Raw genomic sequence first — 20,567 nt, forward strand, 5'->3', positions numbered from 1 at the left:
AGTGAAAGGAAACTCCAGAAAGATGGAGGTTTGCTTTATTAGGTGGGCATCAAAATCTCTCTTTTGTCTTGAGAATTTTTCACGCATGGCATTCAGAAAAGTTACAGGCAGCTTCTCTGCCTGCAGCCTTCCTCCCTTGCTTCCCCCTTCCCCCTAGGCCTTCTGCCCCTTTTAAAGTGTTCCCCCACCGCCCACTGCAAAGACCTGGGGAAAGTGCTGTGTGTAGTAGCCAGGAACCCCTCTGCGCAGTCAATCTAGGCTGCACCAACTGGATCCCTGGGGGCTTCCTTGAGCCTCTGCCCCCCATGCGCTTCAGCCTTCCTGTGGCACCAATGCCAGGAGGCCCCTGACAGCCCCCACCAGTTCGCTGAGCTCCTCCTCTTTGTCCAGCCCGTGCTCCCCTCCTTTGAACAGTGTGATGTGGACATTGGCACTCTGCAGCCGCTCCGCCACCTCCAGCGCTCGCTGCCAGGGCACGGTCTCGTCCCTCAAGCCGTGCAGCAGCCGGACAGGGCAGGACACGCCGATGGATGGGCGCTCCAGCAGGCTGTGCTGCTCTGCCTCCTCAAAGAAGCCCCATTGCATGAGCAGGGGCTCCTTGCCAGCCCTAGGGAAGGCGTGGAAGCCATTCTGCTGGGCTTGGCTCCTCACCTGGGCAAGAGGGCAGAAAGGGCACAGTCAAAACAGCAGGGGCCACCGTGGCCTCACCCACCCCCAGTCTGGATGGCAGCAGAGCCTCAAATTTGCCACGTGGTCCTTCCATGAGAAGCATGCCCTTTGGGGAGGCGGATACCAGGCGCCCCAGTTCCGACCCCCTTGCTGTCTATTTACCATATTTACTTGAATGTTACGCACACCTTTTTTTGCCAAACCACACTGCAGAAATTAAGGGTGCACATTAGATTTGATGGCGCCATCCAATGCTTTTTTTGGTTCTGAGGTTTTGGAAATTGAGGTGCGCATTAGATTCGATGGTGCATTAGATTGGCATCAATACGGTATCAGCCAAATGTCTATCCCTCCCTTCCTCCCAAATGATCCCACGGTGACCCTCCTCTTTGGCTAAGAGCTGCTGCTCACCTCTGCGGGAAGCCCCCTGGCAATGGTGATGAAGGCATCAACGGCAACCCCTGTGGCAACTAGCCCAGCAACCCTACCTGGGCGCTCCAGGGCCACCAGCAGCATCAGCCAGCCCCCCATGCTGGCTCCCACTAGGATCTGGAAGAAAAGGAAGAGGTGTTTGCCCTCTGCCACTATCTGGGATGGTGACCCACACCTTCTCTGGGCAACTCTGCGCTGTCCTTCAAAAGCAGCTGGTGTTTGTGCCCATCTTTGAGCTGTCTGGGCATCAGCCAGGAGGTTCCAAGAGCCTAACTGGTCTGACTTGCTGCCCTAAAGGCAGGCCCCCGATCCACAGCTCAGCAGGCCCCTGCAGAACAGAAAGGCCAGGCGAGCTGGAGCGGCATATGGGGCAATGGGCGTGAGGTTTGGTCATCCATATTGCTGGCACTAAGGGCAGCGAGGTGGGTGCCCGTGCCAGCCATGGATGGCTTAGTGAATCACAGGGATGCTTACCTGGGGGCCACTGGTGAGATCGTCGAACACACTCAAGGTGTCTTCCTTCCAGTCTCCCAGGCGGCTTTCTTCAAAGCAGCCATCTGACTCCCCACATCCCCGATAGTCAAAGCTGGGGTGAGAGGAGACATTTTGAAGACCCTTCCCCCAAAGGGGCACACACCCAGGGCTGCCCTCCCATTAGGCAGAGTGGAGGCAGCAAGTGGTGGCTTTGTGAAGGACACCTCTCTGTGTGCCTGCCATCCTTTGGCCCAGGAGAGGACACCGTCCTGTCACCAGCGTGGAAGTGAAATTCAGCCGTCATCTTCAACGCATGGGAGGCCATCTTTGCCTCAGGCCGCAAAAGGGCTCTAAGCCCACCCCAGGACCTCTGGAGAGTCCAAACAGCTTCTTGCTTCCCACCTGACGAATGCCCGTCCTGTCTCCCGGCAGAACTGCTCCATCCTCTGACACTTGGGGTTGGCTCTGGTGTCATGGAAGCCCAGCAAAAAGACGACACCGGGGCTGCAGCCTGGTAGGCGGTGGTAGGCCAGGCGGGGCAGACCTTGGCGCGACAGAAACGATGGTGCCATGTTGGCAGAGCTGTAGGCAAAAACGGGGGCAAGGGGAGTTGCTAGATTTTTGTTAGGATCACTTTTATTGGGTTGGTATATTACAAAACAATACATAAAAACGTAAATGCAAAATCCAGCCGTCCCTCCACCCTCAGCAAGAGATGATGTCTGCATCTATATCTGAAGTGTATTCAAGTCCACATCATATATCCAGCTTGCAAAGGTCCTCAATGGATGACGTCAGCCCAAGATGTTTACATGAAGTTCATTAAAGTCATTTTTCACTCTATGCATGTTAAAGCTGTGCCATTTTACTGTGAATAAGTCCTTTTGTCTTAGACTTTATGCCACTCAAGGTTTATTGGTAAGTTTCTCAAGTGCCAGTTTCCAGACCATATTATACCAGTTTGCCATTGGTAAATTGGTATAATATGGCCTTCCATATTTATACAGTGGTACCTCTGGTTAAGAACTTAATTTGTTTCGGAGGTTCGTTCTTAACCTGAAACCGTTCTTAACCTGAGGTACCACTTTAGCTAATGGGGCCTCCCGCTGCCGCCGCGCGATTTCTGTTCTTATCCTGAGGTAAAGTTCTTAACCCGAAGTACTACTTCTGGGTTAGCGGAGGCTGTAACCTGAAGTGTCTGTAACCCGAGGTACAACTATATACCAATATATACATATACTTCCATATATTTCCAATACCTAGTTATAATAAGTCTTGCTGCAAATAATAGATACACAACCAGTGGCTTAACGTGCACATTTGCATTTTAAAAAGATTTAGCAAAGCCACTTCCAGGCATTGAACCTAGATCCCATGAGATATTAATACAAGAGTGTGTCTGAGCAAGGACAGAGGGCCTTTCCCTCCAGGCGAAGTGACCACAATCCACCACCATCCATGTGTCCTGATTTCAGGTCCTGCTTTAGCCCCAGCTGCTCTTGGCATGATAATTCCACACTGGGCAATTCCACCAAGGGACAATCACTGCTTGTGGCACTTCTCTCCTGCTAATCCTCCTGTGGCACCTCAGAGCCAAGTCCTGCAGGTCTCTCTCTGCAAGCTGCTCTTCTTCTGAAGGGCAGAGGCTCGGAAAGGTTCTGGCTAAACAGAAGGTTGCAGCATCCTGGTTGCACCTGGGACTCAGCTACATTAGTCAGGAATAGAACAGTGTTTTGAATGCCTTATAAACACCAGATGGCGCTGTAGAGCAGAAAACTTTTCTATGCGATTTTACATAGCGTTTTCTTTTGTTCTAACAATTTAATTTCTGACATATTTATAGCGTGTTTTCCCCCTGTGTGTAGATCCACTCCAGCAAGGCCAAGAAGACTTTGAGGCAGGTGCTGCCAGGGATTGTTTCCCTGCCCATCTGCTCCTTCGGTAGATTTCTGCAGCACCAAGAGACATTCTGCTGCTGCTGATACAAGCAGTGTAGTTAGTGGGTGGAGGTGTAAATCCTGGGTTCAAATGCCACCAAGGCCAGCATTAGGCTCTCGCTCGGTCTTCCTTTTAGTCTCAGTTGGCCTTCTGAGCAATGTGTGCACTAAAATGATACTTACATTTGCCTCGGCCGCCGCTTCGTTCACCCACAGAGATACACATGAACCTTCACCTGACACTTGCAGGTAGACTTTGACTCTGTTTGCTAGATCACTCCATGCCTGTAGTAGCCAGCCAGCCAGGCCCTCCCTCTTCCCAGCCCTAGGGCTCAGTGACAGCCTTCCTTCCCTTGGACTCTCTCCCATTTTTCTCTGCCCCTTCTCCCCAAAGTCGTCCCACCTGTGCCAAGATGGCACAGCCACTGGGTCACAGGGAGAGATCCAGTTCCTCTTCCTCCTCCATGATGAAGGCTGCAGATTGGTTATTCCCCCTCCCCTCTCCAATTTCCACAGCCCCTGCTTGGGTCCTTTAAGGGCTGTGAAGTCCTGGCACCCACCTTTTCAGCAGTGCTGCAGGCCCTGGGAAAGCAGCTGAGCTGTTGCCCTCTGTGCAGAGTCTGTGACAAACAAGCAGCCTTGAACAGAGGAATCAAACACTGGCTATTTGCTAACTCAGCAAGCTGGAGACTCATTAAGGAAGGAGGGGAAACCCCAAGCCTGGGAGCCACTGGAGGAGCAGCAGGACAGAGACGGAAGCATCAAGGGGTTGATTTCTTATGAGAGGTATGCAGAGCTCGTGCTTTCTGAGAAATCCAGTTCTGCAGTGGTGAGGGAAGCCACACTGTGCATGCTCAGAGGCCCCTCTTCGTTTCACATGTTCCAAATCACACAGGAGTGCTTTCTACCTGGAACCTCAAACAGCCAGTAGGTGGAGATTTGTAATTTTCCACTGCGATTTGGCTTATGATGCCAACATGGTTAAACCCAGCCTTTTACTCCTTGGTGCATTGGCCCTTACAAACGAGCAGGGGCTCCTTTTTACGATACCATTCTGAATTAAAACAAGGTCCAAAGGCAGCTCATAAATTAGCATATTTTTATTTGTAAGAGCTGATGTTGAAATCTGAACATAGAACTGGCCACAGCACCAAATTTTGTGCCTTGTAAAAGTTCAGGACAGCCATTAGATGTTGCTGTTACTCCATCAGCAGGTGGGACACGGCGAGCCAGGGGTGGAAAGTATTGTTGCCTTGAAAGGAGAGTGTGTGTGACTGGCTCTTTATGGTTGTTTTTAAATTTTTATTATTAATTTCAGAATTTCTATCCTTTCCTTTCTCCCCAAGGAGCGCAGGGAAGCAAACAGATGCACAGTTTGAAAGCAAAAACAAAGCATAAAACCATTAAAGGCAATTACAGTTAAAAACATATCAAAGCAATTATGCTTTAAAACATTATTCCACCCAGTGATTGTGGGCTTTCCAGAAGTCAATACAGATTTATGCTTTTCAAATTACTCCATAGGTCCTTTCTCTGCCCCTCCTGAATATGGATTTTGGACCTAGTCCCATTGCATGTTTGGGGTGAAGAAGCCTAAGCCATTCAGTGAAAGATTCTGCCAGGGGTGGGTGGGTTAGGTAGGAATGGATATAGTGTCAGGCCCTGTTGTCTGCAAACAGAGCCAGTATGCTAGTTCTTTCTTATTCAGTATGCCATTTCCTTTTAATCATCAACCATGACATCCTTCTGGACCATCTAGGAGCTGGGAGCCGGCGGCACTGTTATACAGTGGTTCCTCTGCTTCCGCCTGGGTCGTGTCCAGAAAGTGATGTTGGGGGATGAGTGTTCAGACCCCTGGGCTCATACTTGTGGGGTGCCTCAGGGTTCTGTCCCCCTTGCTTTTTAACATCTATTTGAACCCGCTGGGAGAGATCATCAGAGGGTCTGGGCTGGGTGTTCATCAGTGTGCGGATGATACCCAGCTCTACCTCTCCTTTAAATCAGAACCAGTGAAGGAGGTGAAGGTCCTGTGTGAGTGTCTGGAGGCGGTTGGAGGACGGATGGCGGCTAACAGATTGAGGTTGAATCCTGACTAAACAGAAGTACTGTTTTTGGGGGACAGGGGGCGGGCGGCTGTAAAGGACTCCCTGGTCCTGAATGGGGTAACTGTGCCTCTGAAGGACTAGGTGCACAGCCTAGGAGGCATTTTGGACTCACAGCTGTCCATGGAGGCACGGGTCAATTCTGTGTCCAGGGCAGCTGTCTACCAGCTCCATCTGGTACGCAGGCTGAGACCCTACCTGCCCGCAGACTGTCTCGCCAGAGTGGTGCATGCTCCAGTTATCTCCTGCTTGGACTACTGCAATGCGCTCTACGTGGGGCTACCTTTGAAGGTGACCCGGAAACTACAACTTATCCAGAATGCGGCAGCTAGACTGGTGACTGGGAGTGACCGCTGAGACCATATAACACTGGTCCTGAAAGACTTACATTGGCTCCCAATACATTTCCAAGCACAAATCAAAGTGTTGATGCTGACCTTTAAAGCCCTACCGGTAAATGGCCTCGGCCCAGTATACCTGAAGGAGCGTCTCCACCCCCATCGTTCAGCCCAGACACTTAAGTCCAGCTCCAAGGACCTCCTGGCGGTTCCCTCACTGTGATAAGTGAGGTTACAGGGAACCAGGCAAAGGGCCTTCTTGGTGGTGGCGCCTGCCCTGTGGAATGCCCTCCCACTAGATGTCAAGGAGATAAACAATTATCTGACTTTTAGAAGACATCTGAAGGCAGCCCTGTTTAGGGAAGTTTTTAATGTTTGATGTTTTCTTGTGTTTTTATATCCTGTTGGAAGCCACCCAGAGTGGCTGGGGAGGCCCGGCCAGATGGGCTGGGTATAAGTAATAAATTATTATTATTATTATTATTATTATTATTATTATTATTATTAGCCTTTATTTGTACAGTGCATTTCAAGCGTATAAAGCATCTCTCTCTCTCTCTCTCTCTCTCTCTCTCTCTCTCACACACACACACACACACACACACACAATTACAACAGCCCTGCAAAGTAGGACAGTGTTGCTCCCCTGTTGCTAAAGTGGGGGCTGAGGCTGAGAGAAGATCATAGAATCATAGAATCATAGAGTTGGAAGAGACCACAAGGGCCATCGAGTCCAACCCCCTGCCAAGCAGGAAACACCATCAGAGCACTCCTGACATATGGTTGTCAAGCCTCTGCTTAAAGACCTCCAAAGAAGGAGACTCCACCACACTCCTTGGCAGCAAATTCCACTGTCAAACAGCTCTTACTGTCAGGAAGTTCTTCCTAATGTTTAGGTGGAATCTTCTTTCTTGTAGTTTGGATCCATTGCTCCGTGTCCGCTTCTCTGGAGCAGCAGAAAACAACCTTTCTCCCTCCTCTATGTGACATCCTTTTATATATTTGAACATGGCTATCATATCACCCCTTAACCTCCTCTTCTCCAGGCTAAACATGCCCAGCTCCCTTAGCCGTTCCTCATAAGGCATCGTTTCCAGGCCTTTGACCATATTGGTTGCCCTCCTCTGGACACGTTCCAGTTTGTCAGTGTCCTTCTTGAACTGTGGTGCCCAGAACTGGACACAGTACTTCAGGTGAGGTCTGACCAGAGCAGAATACAGTGGCACTATTACTTCCCTTGATCTAGATGCTATACTCCTATTGATGCAGCCCAGAATTGCATTGGCTTTTTTAGCTGCCGCGTCACACTGTTGGCTCATGTCAAGTTTGTGGTCAACCAAGACTCCTAGATCCTTTTCACATGTACTGCTCTCAAGCCAGGTGTCACCCATCTTGTATTTGTGCCTCTCATTTGTTTAAGATTGACTTGTTTAAGGCAGCTAGTGCATTTGTTTCCAGATATGGATTTGAACCAGTGAGTTCTGCCCTAAGCTTGACTACTATCCTGAGCCCACTTCTTTCTTTCCTCATTTTTACTCTCCAGAAGGCTTTATTTACATTATTCTGGTGGTTCTTGTAACCTGTGTCCCCTGCACCTTTTCCAGCTGCAAGATTACTTCTGATGGATGCATCAACCAAAGCTTCAGATGAAGATACGAAGCTGCAAATAGCACGTTTCTCAGTCATTTGTGTAGCACTTACCACTTACCATTCAGTGATTAATTATGTAAACTAAAAATTAAAAACCCACACCAGACTTGGAAACTGGGCTGGATCTAGACACATCAGAGAAGCGTTTCAGTTAAATGTGTTGCAAACGTTGTATGAGAATTCAGGTTAGCAAAAACGGACCTCCACAGCACCATCTGGTGTCACAGTGTTAGAATACATAAACAACGCGTATAAAGTATTTTTGTTCTTCGCTAATGTAGCTGAGCCCCTGGATTCAAATCTTAACTCAGCTATGGACTTAGTGGAACAGCTCACTCCCTCACATCAGCCTTGGTTCCCCAAATGTCAATTAGAAATAAGTTGGTGTCCTGCCTTACAGAATTATTTACTATAAATCTTGTAAAGCACTTTGTGATATGCAGCTGCGGTCAGTTCTGGCGAGGCCAAGAACTCGAGTCAAAAACACAGGGGGATGAGGAGCCAGGGAGGGCTCTGGTTGTGCAGCAAAAACTCCCATCATCTTGGAGATTCAAAGTTGGTGAACTGTTACAATACCCTGTTAATTTAATACGGAAGAATTTCAGGGCATCTTTATTGGGCAAATGTTTAGATCCATGTGGGGGGAAGATATTCATCCATTACTATCTTAAGGAGATCTTTACAGTAGTACATCGGGTTAAGTACTTAATTCATTCCGGAGGTCCGTTCTTAACCTGAAACTGTTCTTAACCTGAAGCACCACTTTAGCTAATGGGGCCTCCTGCTGCTGCCACGCCGCCGGAGCACAATTTCTGTTCTCATCCTGAAGCAAAGTTCTTAACCCGAGGTACTATTTCTGGGTTAGCGGAGTCTGTAACCTGAAGCGTATGTAACCCAAGGTACCACTGTACTCAGCAGGGAGGGACTAGATGGTTGCAAAATCTTGCACCCAACATCTTGAGGGGCGTTAGGCTGTAACTCACCAGGTGTTGCAAAATCAAGAGTTATTATTCAAACAAGGTTAGCTCTCATTGGTACCTGATTCCTCCCGCCCCTCAACCCTAGCAAATTCTTTGTATTCTGACTTCAGAGGGAAAGCAGTGATGAGGTCAGAGCAGAGCCCCCCACCTCCCTTCCCCCCTCCCTCCCTCAGCATCCTCTGAGCAAAGCCTGGAACAAAGTCCTGCCTAAAAAAGGACCGACTCCCTCTGGTCAGGCCCAGGCAGAAACCACCATCTCTCACTCTGGCATGTGGGGAATGTCTCTGGAAGGCTCCTTCATCACTGTCTTTTGGAGTCTTTCCCCAAATATGGTGTCTGGAGAGCGCAGTGGTGTGGGGGTGGCTTGGTGGGGAAGGGCCGGTGATGATGTCACTGGTCAAGGAGCTGGAAGAGCCTTTTAGCCCCAGTCCCAGCCTCTGCTGGCTGCAGAGCGTGGCCAGAGCATAATCGGAGGAGAGCAACGCAGAGCAACTCCTTGTAAGTGCCTCTTTTTAGGTGTTCTTGGGAAACATGTGTATGGGGTGCTGGGCAGAGGGACGATGGAGCTGCTGGGCTGGTTTTACTGATGGCAGTGCAGCACATTTCAAATGACTTAAGCAGGCAATGGAGAAGTTGAACGTCCCAGGAGCGTCTGGTTTCTTCTTCACCTGTAGCGAGCCAGGCATGCTCTTGGAAGAAAGGCAAACAGGCGATGGGATGGATACATTCCAAACTCTGCTCCACAGACAATCCATGGCTAAATGGGTCCTCCATCTGCAGCAGCTAATACAGACCCTCCAAGCATCCCTGTTCCCAGGGACAGTCCCGGATTTACAGAAGCCGTCCCTGTTTCTGATTTAATCCCGGAATGTGCCGCTTTTCCTTAGGACGTCCCTATTTCCATTGGAGAAAGCTTGTAACTAAGTGACCCCCCAAGCCAAGGAGATGAGCAACTATACAGTGGTACCTCGGGTTACAGACACTTCAGGTTACAGACTCTGCTAACCCAGAAATAGTACCTCGGGTTAAGAACTTTGCTTCAGGATGAGAACAGAAATTGTGCGGCAGCAGCACAGCAGCAGCGGGAGGCCCCATTAGCTAAAGTGGTGCTTCAGATTAAGAACAGTTTCAGGTTAAGTACAGCCCTCTGGAACGAATTAAATACGTAACCAGAGGTACCACAGTACAACTATACAGGCAGCCCTGTACGGGGAAGTTTTCTAATGTTTAATGTTTTGTTGTGTTTCTGTACATGTTGGAAGCCACCCAGAGTGGCTGGGGCAACCCAGTCGGATGGGTGGGGTATAAATAACAAAATTATTAATCTTATGGACTAGGACATCCCTATTTTCATTGGAGAAATGTTGGAGGGTATGCTAATGGGCAAACTTTGAGAAAGGATGGTGCTCTTCTTATGAGCTTCCTGGAGGCATCTGACCGGCTGCTGTAAGAAAGCAACTCTCCTGAGCCTGATGGACCCTAGCTGTGTTCTGTCTGGCAGGGCTGTTCTGTTGCATATCACCATCCCCAACTAGAAAGAGGCAATCTTTGGCCAGCTGGGATCCACAGCTTCTGTATGTGCTGCCTTGGCTGTGGCCCAGGCTGGGTGGGTGAACTTGAGTCAGAGCAAGGATCGGGCACCTTCTCTGTGTTCTCTTGAACTTTGTGCAGGAAAGTAGCTAGAAGGGTCTGGTTGGGGGAACTTGCTGCAGCTTGTAGAACAAGCACTGTTTTGCACAGGCAAATCTGATAACAGACTGGTGCTATTTTTCAAGCCTGTCGGTTGCATAAAGAGAAACGTTGCCTCTTTGGTACCCTCTGAATGAACCTCTGCAGAAGTCACTATTTGCCACTGATGCTGCCTGTACAATTTCCTATACATAGAATCATAGAGGGACCTCAAGCTTCATCTAGTCCAACCCCCAACAATGCAGGAATCTTCACTAAAGCATCTATGACAGGTGGCCACCCAATCTCTGCTTAAAATCTTCCAAGGAAGGAGAGCCCACAACCTTCCAAGGGAGTCTGTTGTGCTGCTGAACAGCTCTTACTGTCCCCCCCTGATGTTTAGATGGAATCTCCTTTCTTGCTACTTGAAGCCATTGGTCTGTCTCCAACCCTCCAGAGCAAGAGAAAACAAGCTTGCTCCATCTTCCATGTGATAGCCCTTGAGATCTTTGAAGATGCCTATCATATCTCCTCTCAGTCTCCTCTTTTTTAGGCTAAACATACCCCGCGTGTTTTGTTTGTTCAAAACTATTTTGCACCAAGAGTGTGATCACCAGCAGAGTGATTTATATGGGGGGCAACCAGGGGGATGCTGGCCAAGGGTGTGTAGCCAGCGGACCATCATGCTAGCCTTGGTGGCTTCTCCGGCTGTTTCTAACAGATCAACCTCGGATATTCTGGAGTGGCTCTTTCCATCCAGTGCAGCCTGGCCTTCCATGGGTCATTGTGAGAAAAGCCTTTGGGATATGCTTGCGTGCCCCAGTTCCCAAGCAGTTCATTTTGTGCTCCATTGGAGAAGTGTGCCATGTGGAACTTGGCTTTCATGGAGGCTGCGAAACAGAGCCTGGGCAACAGGCAGGGAAATCAAGACTTGCAAAATCATCCCTCTGCCCCAGGGAATTAATCTCCAAGGAGCTTTGACTTCAAGAAAGTGAAGGGAACACTAAAGTAGGGATCAACCTACCTCGACAGGTTTGGGATCTGCTGGGGTGGGGCAGGGCACAAGGAAGGCTGGTTGAAGCTGTTACTCAAGTGTTTCGAAGCACAGGGAATCTTTGCCATCCCCACTTTCTGACCTCCCCTCTTCTAGGTCTGTGGCTGGCAGCCCCACTGGGAAAGTTGAGATACTGCCCATCGTTCCAGGCCAATACCTGCTGTGCCTCTTGATTTGAGGGTCTTCCCAACAGGAAGCCTGTGCTAGTGGAATTCCTAGAACCACAGCAAGGGGCACTGAAGGTGGGATGACCCCAGGCACCCATTCTGTATATAGTAATTATTATTATTATTATTATTATTATTATTATTATTATTATTAATTATTATTAGTTGTACCCTGCCCATCTGGCTGGGTTTCCCTAGCCACTCTGGGTGGCTTCCAACAGAACAAAACTAGAAAAACATAATAAAACGTCAAAACATTAGAAACTTAATGTTAACAAAACATTAAAAACTTCCCGATACAGAGCTGCCTTCAGATGTCTTCTACAAATTGGGTACAGTGGTACCTCGGGTTACATATGCTTCAGGTTACAGACGCTTCAGGTTACAGACTCTGCTAACCCAGAAATAGTGCTTCAGGTTAAGAACTTTGCTTCAGGATAAGAACAGAAATCGTGCAGCAGCGGTGCGGCGGCAACAGGAGGCCCCATTAGCTAAAGTGGTGCTTCAGGTTAAGAACAGACCTCTGGAACGAATTAAGTACTAACCCTGAGGTACCACTGTAGTTCTTTATCTCCTTGACATCCAATGTGAGGGTGTTCCACAGGGAGGGCGCTACCACCGAGAAGGCCCTGCAGCATGAAACACACTGCAGTTTTTAGCGTTATGTCCGCATTACACTCACACCTTTCCTGCAACGCGATCAAGATGGCATGTATGGTTCCTTCCACATTTTATCATCACAACCCAGTGAGGTAAGCTAGGGTGACTGTTTCAAAGCCACATCTAAAGGGTGGGGATTTGAACCCTGGTCTCCCAGGTCCTAGTCAAACACTCCAAACACGATGCCACAGGTTCCCCACCATAGAGACTTATTTTGGCTGGCATAAGAGAGCTCAGAGCCTCAGCTGGGAGCCAGCACACCCTTCCTACACCCCCAGTGTTAGCGAGTCCCAGGCTTTTCAAGCCCAGGAACACCAGTGCCTTGCCAGACAGAGCAAAAGATCCAGGCTCACTGCCTTGCCACCAGGCCTAGCTTCCATTTAACACTTAATGTGGGGCTCTGAGGCATCAGCCTCACCAGCCAAGGCTTACAGTCAAGACCGGACTTACTTGGGACCTGAACATTTCAATATTGGGAAGAAAAGACCTGCTGCGGAACTTGTACATTTGGTGACATTTGCGTGTGACAACGTGCAACTTCTGCATTTGACGTGAGCTGTTAAGCTGGTCTTGGTAGGCATGGTGCACCAGCGCGCATGGAAGTTGCTTTCTGACAGGCTTCTATTCTTTACTTCGGAATAAACCATTAGCATACCTTTGTCCTCCCATCAGATGCCGGAGGGCAAGAGAGGGGCGGGGCAAGTGGAGAGCAAAAGGCAATAGAGGGCAACAGCCTCTGGGTCGTGCTGGACTACAAACAAGGACTTTGGGCCTCCGCCTTCTACACAGTGGCCTTGTTGCAGCATCCTCTTTCTAGGAAAGGTTGCTAAACACAGTGTTGGCAGTTTCCCAGATGCAGCTGTGGTTTTTGGGGTGTGTGTGTGGAAAGGACAGAAATGCTGAGCAAATGCCTTATCTAGGATTGCAATACATATGGGAAAATCCCAGACATGTAATCTTGGGGGGGGGGGCAACATGCAAATGTCCAGGGTTTTTTGGGGGGGTAGTTTTATTTTGGGGGGTTGTGCGTGGCTTGGGCTCAGGCCCCTCTGCATGCCGTGGCCACTGCCAGCCTAAGCCGAGGAAGGGGGCTGGCAGTGTCTTGAGCGGTCCTCTTTTTTGCTCTTCAAGATATGGCAACCCAACCTTATCTGTTCTTTGGGGTTTTGTCTGCAGTCAGAAATAAAGTTTATGCATCTCTACCCATCACCTCGGACACGGGTGGTGCTGTGGGTTAAACCACAGAGCCTAGGACTTGCCGATCAGAAGGTCGGCGGTTCGAATCCCCGCAACGGGGTGAGCTCCCGTTGCTCGCTCCCTGCTCCTGCCAACCTCGCAGTTCGAAAGCAAGTCAATTTGCTAGTATATAAATTTGCTAGTATATAAATAGGTACCACTCCGGCGGGAAGGTAAATGGCGTTTCCTTGTGCTGCTCTGGTTCGCCAGAAGCGGCTTAGTCATGCTGGCCACATGACCTGGAAGCTGTACGCCGTCTCCCTCGGCCAATAAAGCGAGATGAGCGCCACAGCCCCAGAGTCAGCCACGACTGGACCTAATGGTCAGGGGTCCCTTTACCTTTTGCTCTGTGGGGCAGGGCCGAGGGATGGGCAGGATTCTCTGGGCACTCTCCCAGAACCCACTTCCCAGCTTTTCTGAGCCAACCTCACCTCCCTGCCCACCTCACTTTCTGTTTTCCCAGGTTTTCCTCCTCCTTCTCCAACAAGCATGGCAAACAAAGGACCTTCCTTTGGCCTGAGCAGAGACGTCCAGGCCAAGATTGAGAAGAAATACGATGATGAATTGGAAGAGCGACTGGTGGAGTGGGTTGTGCTCCAGTGTGGGGCAGATGTGGGGCGCCCCGAACGTGGCAGACTGGGCTTCCAAGTCTGGCTGAAGAATGGCATTGTAAGCACTGAACATCCCCCTGCTTGTCTCTTTGTTTCCCTGACCTCGGGGCTCAGCTGTGGACTGCGTGGTGTAATGGCAAAGGAAACAGTGACTCGGGGCATGAAGAGCATTCTCTTAAACTGCCCAACTAATCCTGTGAGCCCCTCACCCACCACTATTTGATCGTGGGGTTCCCAGGTTAAATGGGGGGAACAAAGACTCCAGGCCCATGGAAGCCCTGGTGTGTAGGCAGCCTCCATCAGTCCATTGGTTTCTTACAATTGCAGCCCACCGTTTTCCCATCGTGGAGCCCAAGGCAGCAGTGGTGGACTTTGGGGTCTCAAATGGCCCCCTCACACTCCGTTCGAAATCATAATTGCGGCATCTCCAGCAGCGCCCCTGAGGCTCCTCTCCCAGGGTGACCAAACCAGTCGTGCTCCCCTGGATAAGGCAGCAATATTTGTGCGCAGGCACTCGCCTACCAAAGCCCTGATCAGACCCAGGCCTGCTTAGCTTCAGTAAGAGGGTGGCTTCCTGGGCCTTCAGGCCATATCCCGGGGCCCATTCTGTTTGGCCACTTTGGCAGCTACACTTTTGACCTGCTTCAGGGTTTGCAAACGCAAATGCTTCCTTGAGCCAGGAGGAAACCAGTCTGTCAAATCAAACCAACCAACCAACCACACATGGCCTCAACCAGGATTAGGTGTGAGGTCTTACAAAGCTTGCTCCTTGTCATTGTCACTCTCTGAAATAGGGGAGACCCAGGTCTGTCTTATGGGGTTTCCCAATACATTTTGTCTCCTGAGATTATAGAACGATAGAGTTCAAAGTGACCTTGAGGATCACCTAGTTCAACTCTCTGCAATGCAGGACCATGCAGCTGCCCCGTATGGGGATTGAACCTGTAACCTAGGCATTATCAGCACCACGCTCTAACCAAATGAACTATCCAGGACAAGAGATCATACACACTCACACTCACACACTCCTCATCTAGAAACCAACTGGATTGGCAGCTGAATCTTCCTGAGCCATCAGGCCGGTTTAGGGGACCCAGGATAAACTGTGTGGTATGCACAGCTCTGTCCTCCAACAGAGGGGAATAGCTGGTGGGGGGTCACAAAGAAGAGCTGGGGGGAATCCACTTCTGCCTCCCTTCCGGCACCTGCCACCTGAGGTGGCTGCCTCATTCTGTCTAATGGTAGGGCCAGCCCTGGGGTTTTCAGTGACATATGATGCTCCAAGCCCTTGAGTGACTGTGGCTCCCTTCGCTTCCTCTGGCAGATCCTAGGCAAGTTGATCAACAGTCTTTGTGCTTCCAAGCCTGTGAAGATCCCTGATACTCCTCCTAGCATGGTCTTCAAGCAGATGGAGCAGATAGCCCAGTTCCTGAAGGCGGCAGAGGACTATGGTGTGGTGAAGACGGACATTTTCCAGACGGTCGATCTCTTTGAAGGTGGGAGGATAAGGAAGTCCTTCTGAGGCAGGTGGCAATGAGCAGGCAACAGAGAGCTCACAAAAAGTGGAAGGGAATGAGTGTGAAAATGCCTCTTGGTCTCTCCCCTTTAAAATTGGCATGACGTTTGCCTTCATGGCAATAATGCAAAGTAAACTGTCATTGTATAGTGAACAAACAGAGAGGCAGTGGCATCTTCAAGAGGGTGCAAAAGCAAGGCAGGACTCGAACCCAGTACAGTCCAACCATCTAGAGCCATTCAGGTTCAGACCTCTGCTAACATTTCTTGCCCCTCCTTTAGAATATTCCACCTGGCTGAACATTTGCTGGAGGAATATTGGCTTTCTAGGTTCAAGCTCTGTCTAGGTAGAAGCTGCCTGGACCCCAAGAGATGGGGAGCCATTTCCAGTTCCCTTCTGGACAACCTTTGTGGGCGGGTACATGCCAGTAGTGGGCAGGGCCATAGGCAAAAGTGGGTGGAGCAATGGACGTGAAGCTGGTACAGCAGGCTAGCTTCTATGCAAACTCTCACACACCCCTCTGTCCTCCACCCAGACAAGCCACAGGCACGATCCGAGTTCAAGGACGCATTTCAAGCCAGGCAAAGGACACTTAGCATTGGAAGCAGGACGAGAGAGCAGCAAGGGTGGTCTGGGGAGGGAGCAAGTGTAGTTCCTCATCCTTGGCCATGGGGCTGAAGCCTGTAAGACATGTCTGGGTCATCTGGCAGCGGCCTGTCCTGGTTTGGAACAGATTTTGGGATTTGCTGCTTGGAACCTTTGACCTGCCAGACGTTGATGAACTACAACTCCCATCAGCCACCGCAGGCATAACCCGTGGCCACAGGTGGTTGGAGTTGTAGTTCAGCAACATTTGGAGGACCAAGGGCTCTGCACACCTGGTTTACTTCCTGAGCATAGGAAGCTGCCTGGTGCAGAACCAGATCCTTGGCCCGTCCAGCTCAGTTTGGGCTACTATGACTCTCCAGGGTTTCAGGCTTCCCATCCCTACCTGTTGCGGATTAAACCAGGGACCTTCTGGAGGCATAGCAAGTGCTCTGCCTCTGCATGGCTCCGCCTTCTCTGGAGAGGCAGGAGCAGCTTGCAGCCTCTTATTCTGTGCAGCAAAGAACAGAGACAATGTTGTGGCTCTTGAGAACGCCAAGGAGCCCAACCTAAGAATAATCGCCTTCTTCTCTCTCATCCTAGCGAAGGACATGGCCGCAGTTCAGAGGACGCTGATGGCCTTGGGCAGCCTTGCTGTGACTAAGAACGATGGACAGTATCGTGGAGACCCTTCCTGGTTCATGAAGTAAGTGGCATCTGAGCCTCTCTAGGAAGTGGAGCCAAGAAGAGCAGCAGGTGGATCAGGCCCAAAGGGATCTTGTTCTCGTGTCCCAGTTGGAGGCCACAAGCAGGATCTGAGTGCAACAGCTGCCCTGAACCCCAATCTACCCCTACCCCTAGGAAAGGGTATTAAGAGGCATTCTGCCCATTTAGATTTGGACAGAATTCTCACAAGGGTCGTGGAACTCAAATTCAGTTCAGCTTGCCATGACTATAGCATTCACCTAGTGAATGCTTCCATTTCCAAATCCCCAGTGCTATAAGGCGGAAACTCATCCTTTGGCAGCCAGATTTCTGCACAAAAAGGGATTCCTGAGCAATAGACCTCAATTTAGATGCAGAAATTGTGTTAATGTTCCAACAAACAAAGAAATAAAAAACCCAGCCTTGCACCGGGGGCAGGATAGTGATTTGGGGGGTGGGGTGAGTAGGGCTGGGCAATATCTGGTTTTCAACATCATGATACATCACCAGCTAAACATGATGATATACCAATATATCGTGATGTCTGAAATAAGGATGGAGCTATGTAGAGGCACTGGCTGGCTTCACGGTTTCCCCCGCATCGTGATTTTTGCCGGTCCCTGCTCTTGTGATTTGCTGCCTCCTGCAGAGTTTGTTTTTTTAAAAAATTAATTTAATCATTTTTTCAATACAAACCACCAAAACACATATACAACAAAAGCCACAATAACACTAATAACACAATTTAACAATTCAGATTTGAGGGACGCAGGTGGCGCTGTGGGTTAAAGCCTCAGCGCCTAGGACTTGCCGATCGAAAGGTCGGCGGTTCGAATCCCTGCGGCGGGGTGCGCTCCCGCTGCTCGGTCCCAGCGCCTGCCAACCTAGCAGTTCGAAAGCACCTCCAGGTGCAAGTAGATAAATAGGGACCGCTTACCAGCGGGAAGGTAAACGGCGTTTCCGTGTGCGGCTCTGGCTCGCCAGAGCAGCGATGTCACGCTGGCCACGTGACCCGGAAGTGTCTCCGGACAGCGCTGGCCCCTGGCCTCTTAAGTGAGATGGGCGCACAACCCCAGAGTCTGTCAAGACTGGCCCGTACGGGCAGGGGTACCTTTACCTTTACCTTTATACCTATAACTACACCATTTTAACAATATTTCCCCACCTCTCCTCCACCTGCTTCTCACCACTGTCCGCCTTATCGCTTAAGGATTCCTTCCAGATTTCTTCATATTTATCCATTCTTAATTTGCATCGACATGCAATTTGTTCATATGTGGCTAGTCTGTCCATATTGTCAATCCATGTGCTCAATGGAATCTTTTTGCGGCTCTTCCAATTCATCAAAACAAGTTTTTTTGCTTCAAATATGGCACGGTACATCCATTTTTTTTGACCCCTTGTAATCTCCCACGTTTCCGGTATATAATTTAGAATTCAATTCAATTCCCCTAAATAACATTTTTTTATTACTCTTGCTATATATATCCTCACCTCGCACCAAAATGATCTTATCATTGGGCAGTTAATCATCATATGTACTAAGTTCGCATTTTTCCTCCCACATCTCCAGCATTTGTCAGAGTTAACAGGGGCTGCAGGAATTTAGAGAAGCATTGGCTCGCTTCACGCTTTCCCCCACATTGTGATTTTTGCATTGCACACGCATGCATAATGATATATATATATGAAAAACCGGTATCGCAATATGGACTTCAAACCAGTTTGGGCTGATATATCGCCCAGCCTTAGTGGCTAGTACTGCAAGGAGGGAGATTGCTGACCCTGTTTTCCTCTCTTTTTTTACCGCAGGAAAGCCCAGGAGAACCGGCGGGACTTCTCAGACAGTCAGCTGAAAGAGGGCAAGAACGTGATCGGTCTACAAATGGGTTCCAACCAGGGTGCCTCGCAGGCAGGCATGACAGGCTATGGCCGACCCCGACAGATCATCAGCTAAGCAGGATGCAACCCTCCCCACCCCCTAGCAGAACTGGCCCTGCAGCTCCTGCACAAAGAGCCCCAATGCCACCCCGACGAATCATGCCACAGGGGCAGCAACGGCCGCCAACTGGGATTTTTTTGGGAAAACCTTTCAAAATCACCTTAACTCTGCCCCAGAAGTTACTACCTGGGAGCAGGAGGATTCTTACAAGGTTACTACATGGCAACAGCCCCCCTCCCCCCCCCAAGCATTCTGCTTGCTTCATCTCCACGCCAAATGCCAGTCCCTTGCATGCTCGCTGCTTTGCTGCTTTTGGCCCTTGCAAAGCTGAGGAAGTGGCCATTCACAAAGCCAAGGGCAGGAGGGGAAGAGGGGATATTGCAGCCTTGGCACCTGCCCTGGCGATGGAAAACCTTGTCTCTGATGCATATTTGAACGTGGCTGAAACTTGCACATAAGTAAGACGTAAGTGGCGGAGGGGAGTGTGCCTCTCACCCATTTTGTACTTTGTTGTTGTTCATCCATTAAAAACAATGACTCTTTTTTTTAGGCTGTTTTCTTGGCTGTGTATCTGGAGCTGCTCCTTTCTGTTGCTGCAGTTATGATGCCGGGAGTAGAAGGGCAAACTCCCTAAAGAATGCCCTTTGCCTCCATTTCGTCCTCATTTTAGTGAATGCCTGTCTGCCACTGGGGCTTCCCTGCTTCTGGGCAAAGTGCTAAAGCCAGCAGGTGCAGGCCGAGCCCTTTAGGAAGGCAGGCCGAGCCGTTGCCAAAGCACCCAGAGAAGCTATTTGCTTCATCGCTTGGTTGGCTAGAGCGTGGTGGTGATAACACCAAGGTCGCAGGTTTGATCCCCGTGTGGGACGGCTGCATATTCCTGCATTGCAGGGGGGTCGATGATCCTCAGGGTTCCTTCCAACTCTACAATTCTACGATTCTACGAAGGGCAGAGAAAAGTGGCCAAAGGACGGCAGTCCTCTTGGGAACTTCCCTTTCAGTGTTGAGAGGGGAAAACACAGCAACAAGGAAAACATGCACACTTTAAAAACCCCTAGGCTCAGACAACCTAGCCTTGAACATGAGAGTCTGGTGTGCTGGTTTCCCTCAATAGCTGCAAGGATCTTCAAATTGGCCAGGGTTATTCCCTCCCTGCATTTTCCGCTTGGAGGTGTCTCTCCAAACTCCCCTCCTCCAAGATGCACAGGGAAAGCTACCCCAGCTCACTGTCCAGCCACCTGGGTCATGCAAATTAAGCAGCTTCCGAGAAAACTAGGGAAGTTATTTTACTGCCCTAAACCTTGAGGTCTCTCCTCCCCCCCCCCCGCCGGCACCCATGAAGCCTCTGAGCCCCTGTGCCCCCATGGCTATCATAACATGAAGAGTGGCTCAGTTTCCCTCCCTCGAAAAGTACACCAAGCGGAAGCAGGAAGTTGGGAAGAGTGCCGCTCTTTCCCATTTCCTTTCTCAGCTCTATGGGCTTTGGCAAGGCTCAGGCCAACTGGATCTTTTCTCAAGATCCTTTGGAAACACAAGTGTGGGTGTTGCATGCACTCTTATTTCTGCCTGTCTCTTGGCAGGCAGGGGGGGAGACATGACCAGAGGGGCCGGCACCCGCTCATAAATCCAAAATTTGCCAGCGTACTGAAAGCAGTTAGCAACCCCTGCCCTAAAATTTGACGGATTCATCTTATACAATATATTTATATTCCTTTCTCTTGCTCTAAAACCCAGAGTTCAAAAATTGCTAATATCCCTTTTTCCTGTATTTTTAATAAGAAGTGAAGCTTGTATGTGTATTTCCGACGTGCCGCTTGAAAATAAAACAACAGAAAAGGAGAAGG

The 20,567-nt window shown here is 49.8% G+C and overlaps 2 protein-coding genes across 5 annotated transcripts; one reads left to right on the forward strand and one right to left on the reverse strand.

Annotated features, from left to right (window-relative positions):
• Positions 1 to 18: 18 nt before the first annotated feature.
• Positions 19 to 4,310, reverse strand: LOC307204574 (palmitoyl-protein thioesterase ABHD10, mitochondrial-like). Of its 4 annotated transcripts, none has more exons than XM_079956177.1 (5): positions 4,073 to 4,310; positions 1,978 to 2,157; positions 1,576 to 1,687; positions 1,081 to 1,218; positions 19 to 651 (listed from the first exon to the last, which is right to left on the reverse strand). In XM_079956177.1, exons 2-5 carry the CDS (start codon positions 2,145 to 2,147, stop codon positions 313 to 315), a joined length of 759 nt encoding a protein of 252 aa, XP_079812303.1. In that variant the 5' UTR covers positions 2,148 to 2,157; positions 4,073 to 4,310; the 3' UTR covers positions 19 to 312. The 4 variants fall into 4 exon arrangements, with proteins under 4 accessions (XP_079812303.1, XP_079812304.1, XP_079812302.1 ...); XM_079956178.1 differs by lacking the exon at positions 4,073 to 4,310 and adding an exon at positions 3,162 to 3,276; XM_079956176.1 differs by lacking the exon at positions 4,073 to 4,310 and adding an exon at positions 3,026 to 3,159.
• A 4,625-nt stretch (positions 4,311 to 8,935) lies between these two features.
• TAGLN (transgelin) lies at positions 8,936 to 19,269 on the forward strand. Its single transcript, XM_079955331.1, has 5 exons — positions 8,936 to 9,080; positions 13,831 to 14,036; positions 15,303 to 15,474; positions 16,683 to 16,785; positions 18,597 to 19,269. The coding sequence occupies exons 2-5, from the start codon at positions 13,857 to 13,859 to the stop codon at positions 18,739 to 18,741; spliced, it is 600 nt and encodes a 199-aa protein (XP_079811457.1). The 5' UTR covers positions 8,936 to 9,080; positions 13,831 to 13,856; the 3' UTR covers positions 18,742 to 19,269.
• The last annotated feature ends 1,298 nt before the right edge of the window (positions 19,270 to 20,567 follow it).

The sequence above is a fragment of the Podarcis cretensis genome (assembly GCF_951804945.1).
Source record: "Podarcis cretensis genome assembly, chromosome: 15".
In the NCBI taxonomy this organism is placed as follows: Eukaryota; Metazoa; Chordata; class Lepidosauria; order Squamata; family Lacertidae; genus Podarcis; species Podarcis cretensis.

Coding starts and splice junctions, on each gene's coding strand:
- LOC307204574 (XM_079956176.1), bottom strand. CDS start 3,081: ATGCCAAGAGCAGCTGGGGCTAAAGCAGGACCTGAAATCAGGACACAT. Junction 1,688..1,977: donor ACAGGACGGGCATTCGTCAG/GTGGGAAGCAAG, acceptor CTCTCACCCCAG/CTTTGACTATCGGGGATGTG. Junction 1,219..1,575: donor ATCTCACCAGTGGCCCCCAG/GTAAGCATCCCT, acceptor CTTTTCTTCCAG/ATCCTAGTGGGAGCCAGCAT.
- TAGLN (XM_079955331.1), top strand. CDS start 13,857: ATGGCAAACAAAGGACCTTCCTTTGGCCTGAGCAGAGACGTCCAGGCC. Junction 14,037..15,302: donor TCTGGCTGAAGAATGGCATT/GTAAGCACTGAA, acceptor TTCCTCTGGCAG/ATCCTAGGCAAGTTGATCAA. Junction 15,475..16,682: donor GACGGTCGATCTCTTTGAAG/GTGGGAGGATAA, acceptor CTCTCATCCTAG/CGAAGGACATGGCCGCAGTT.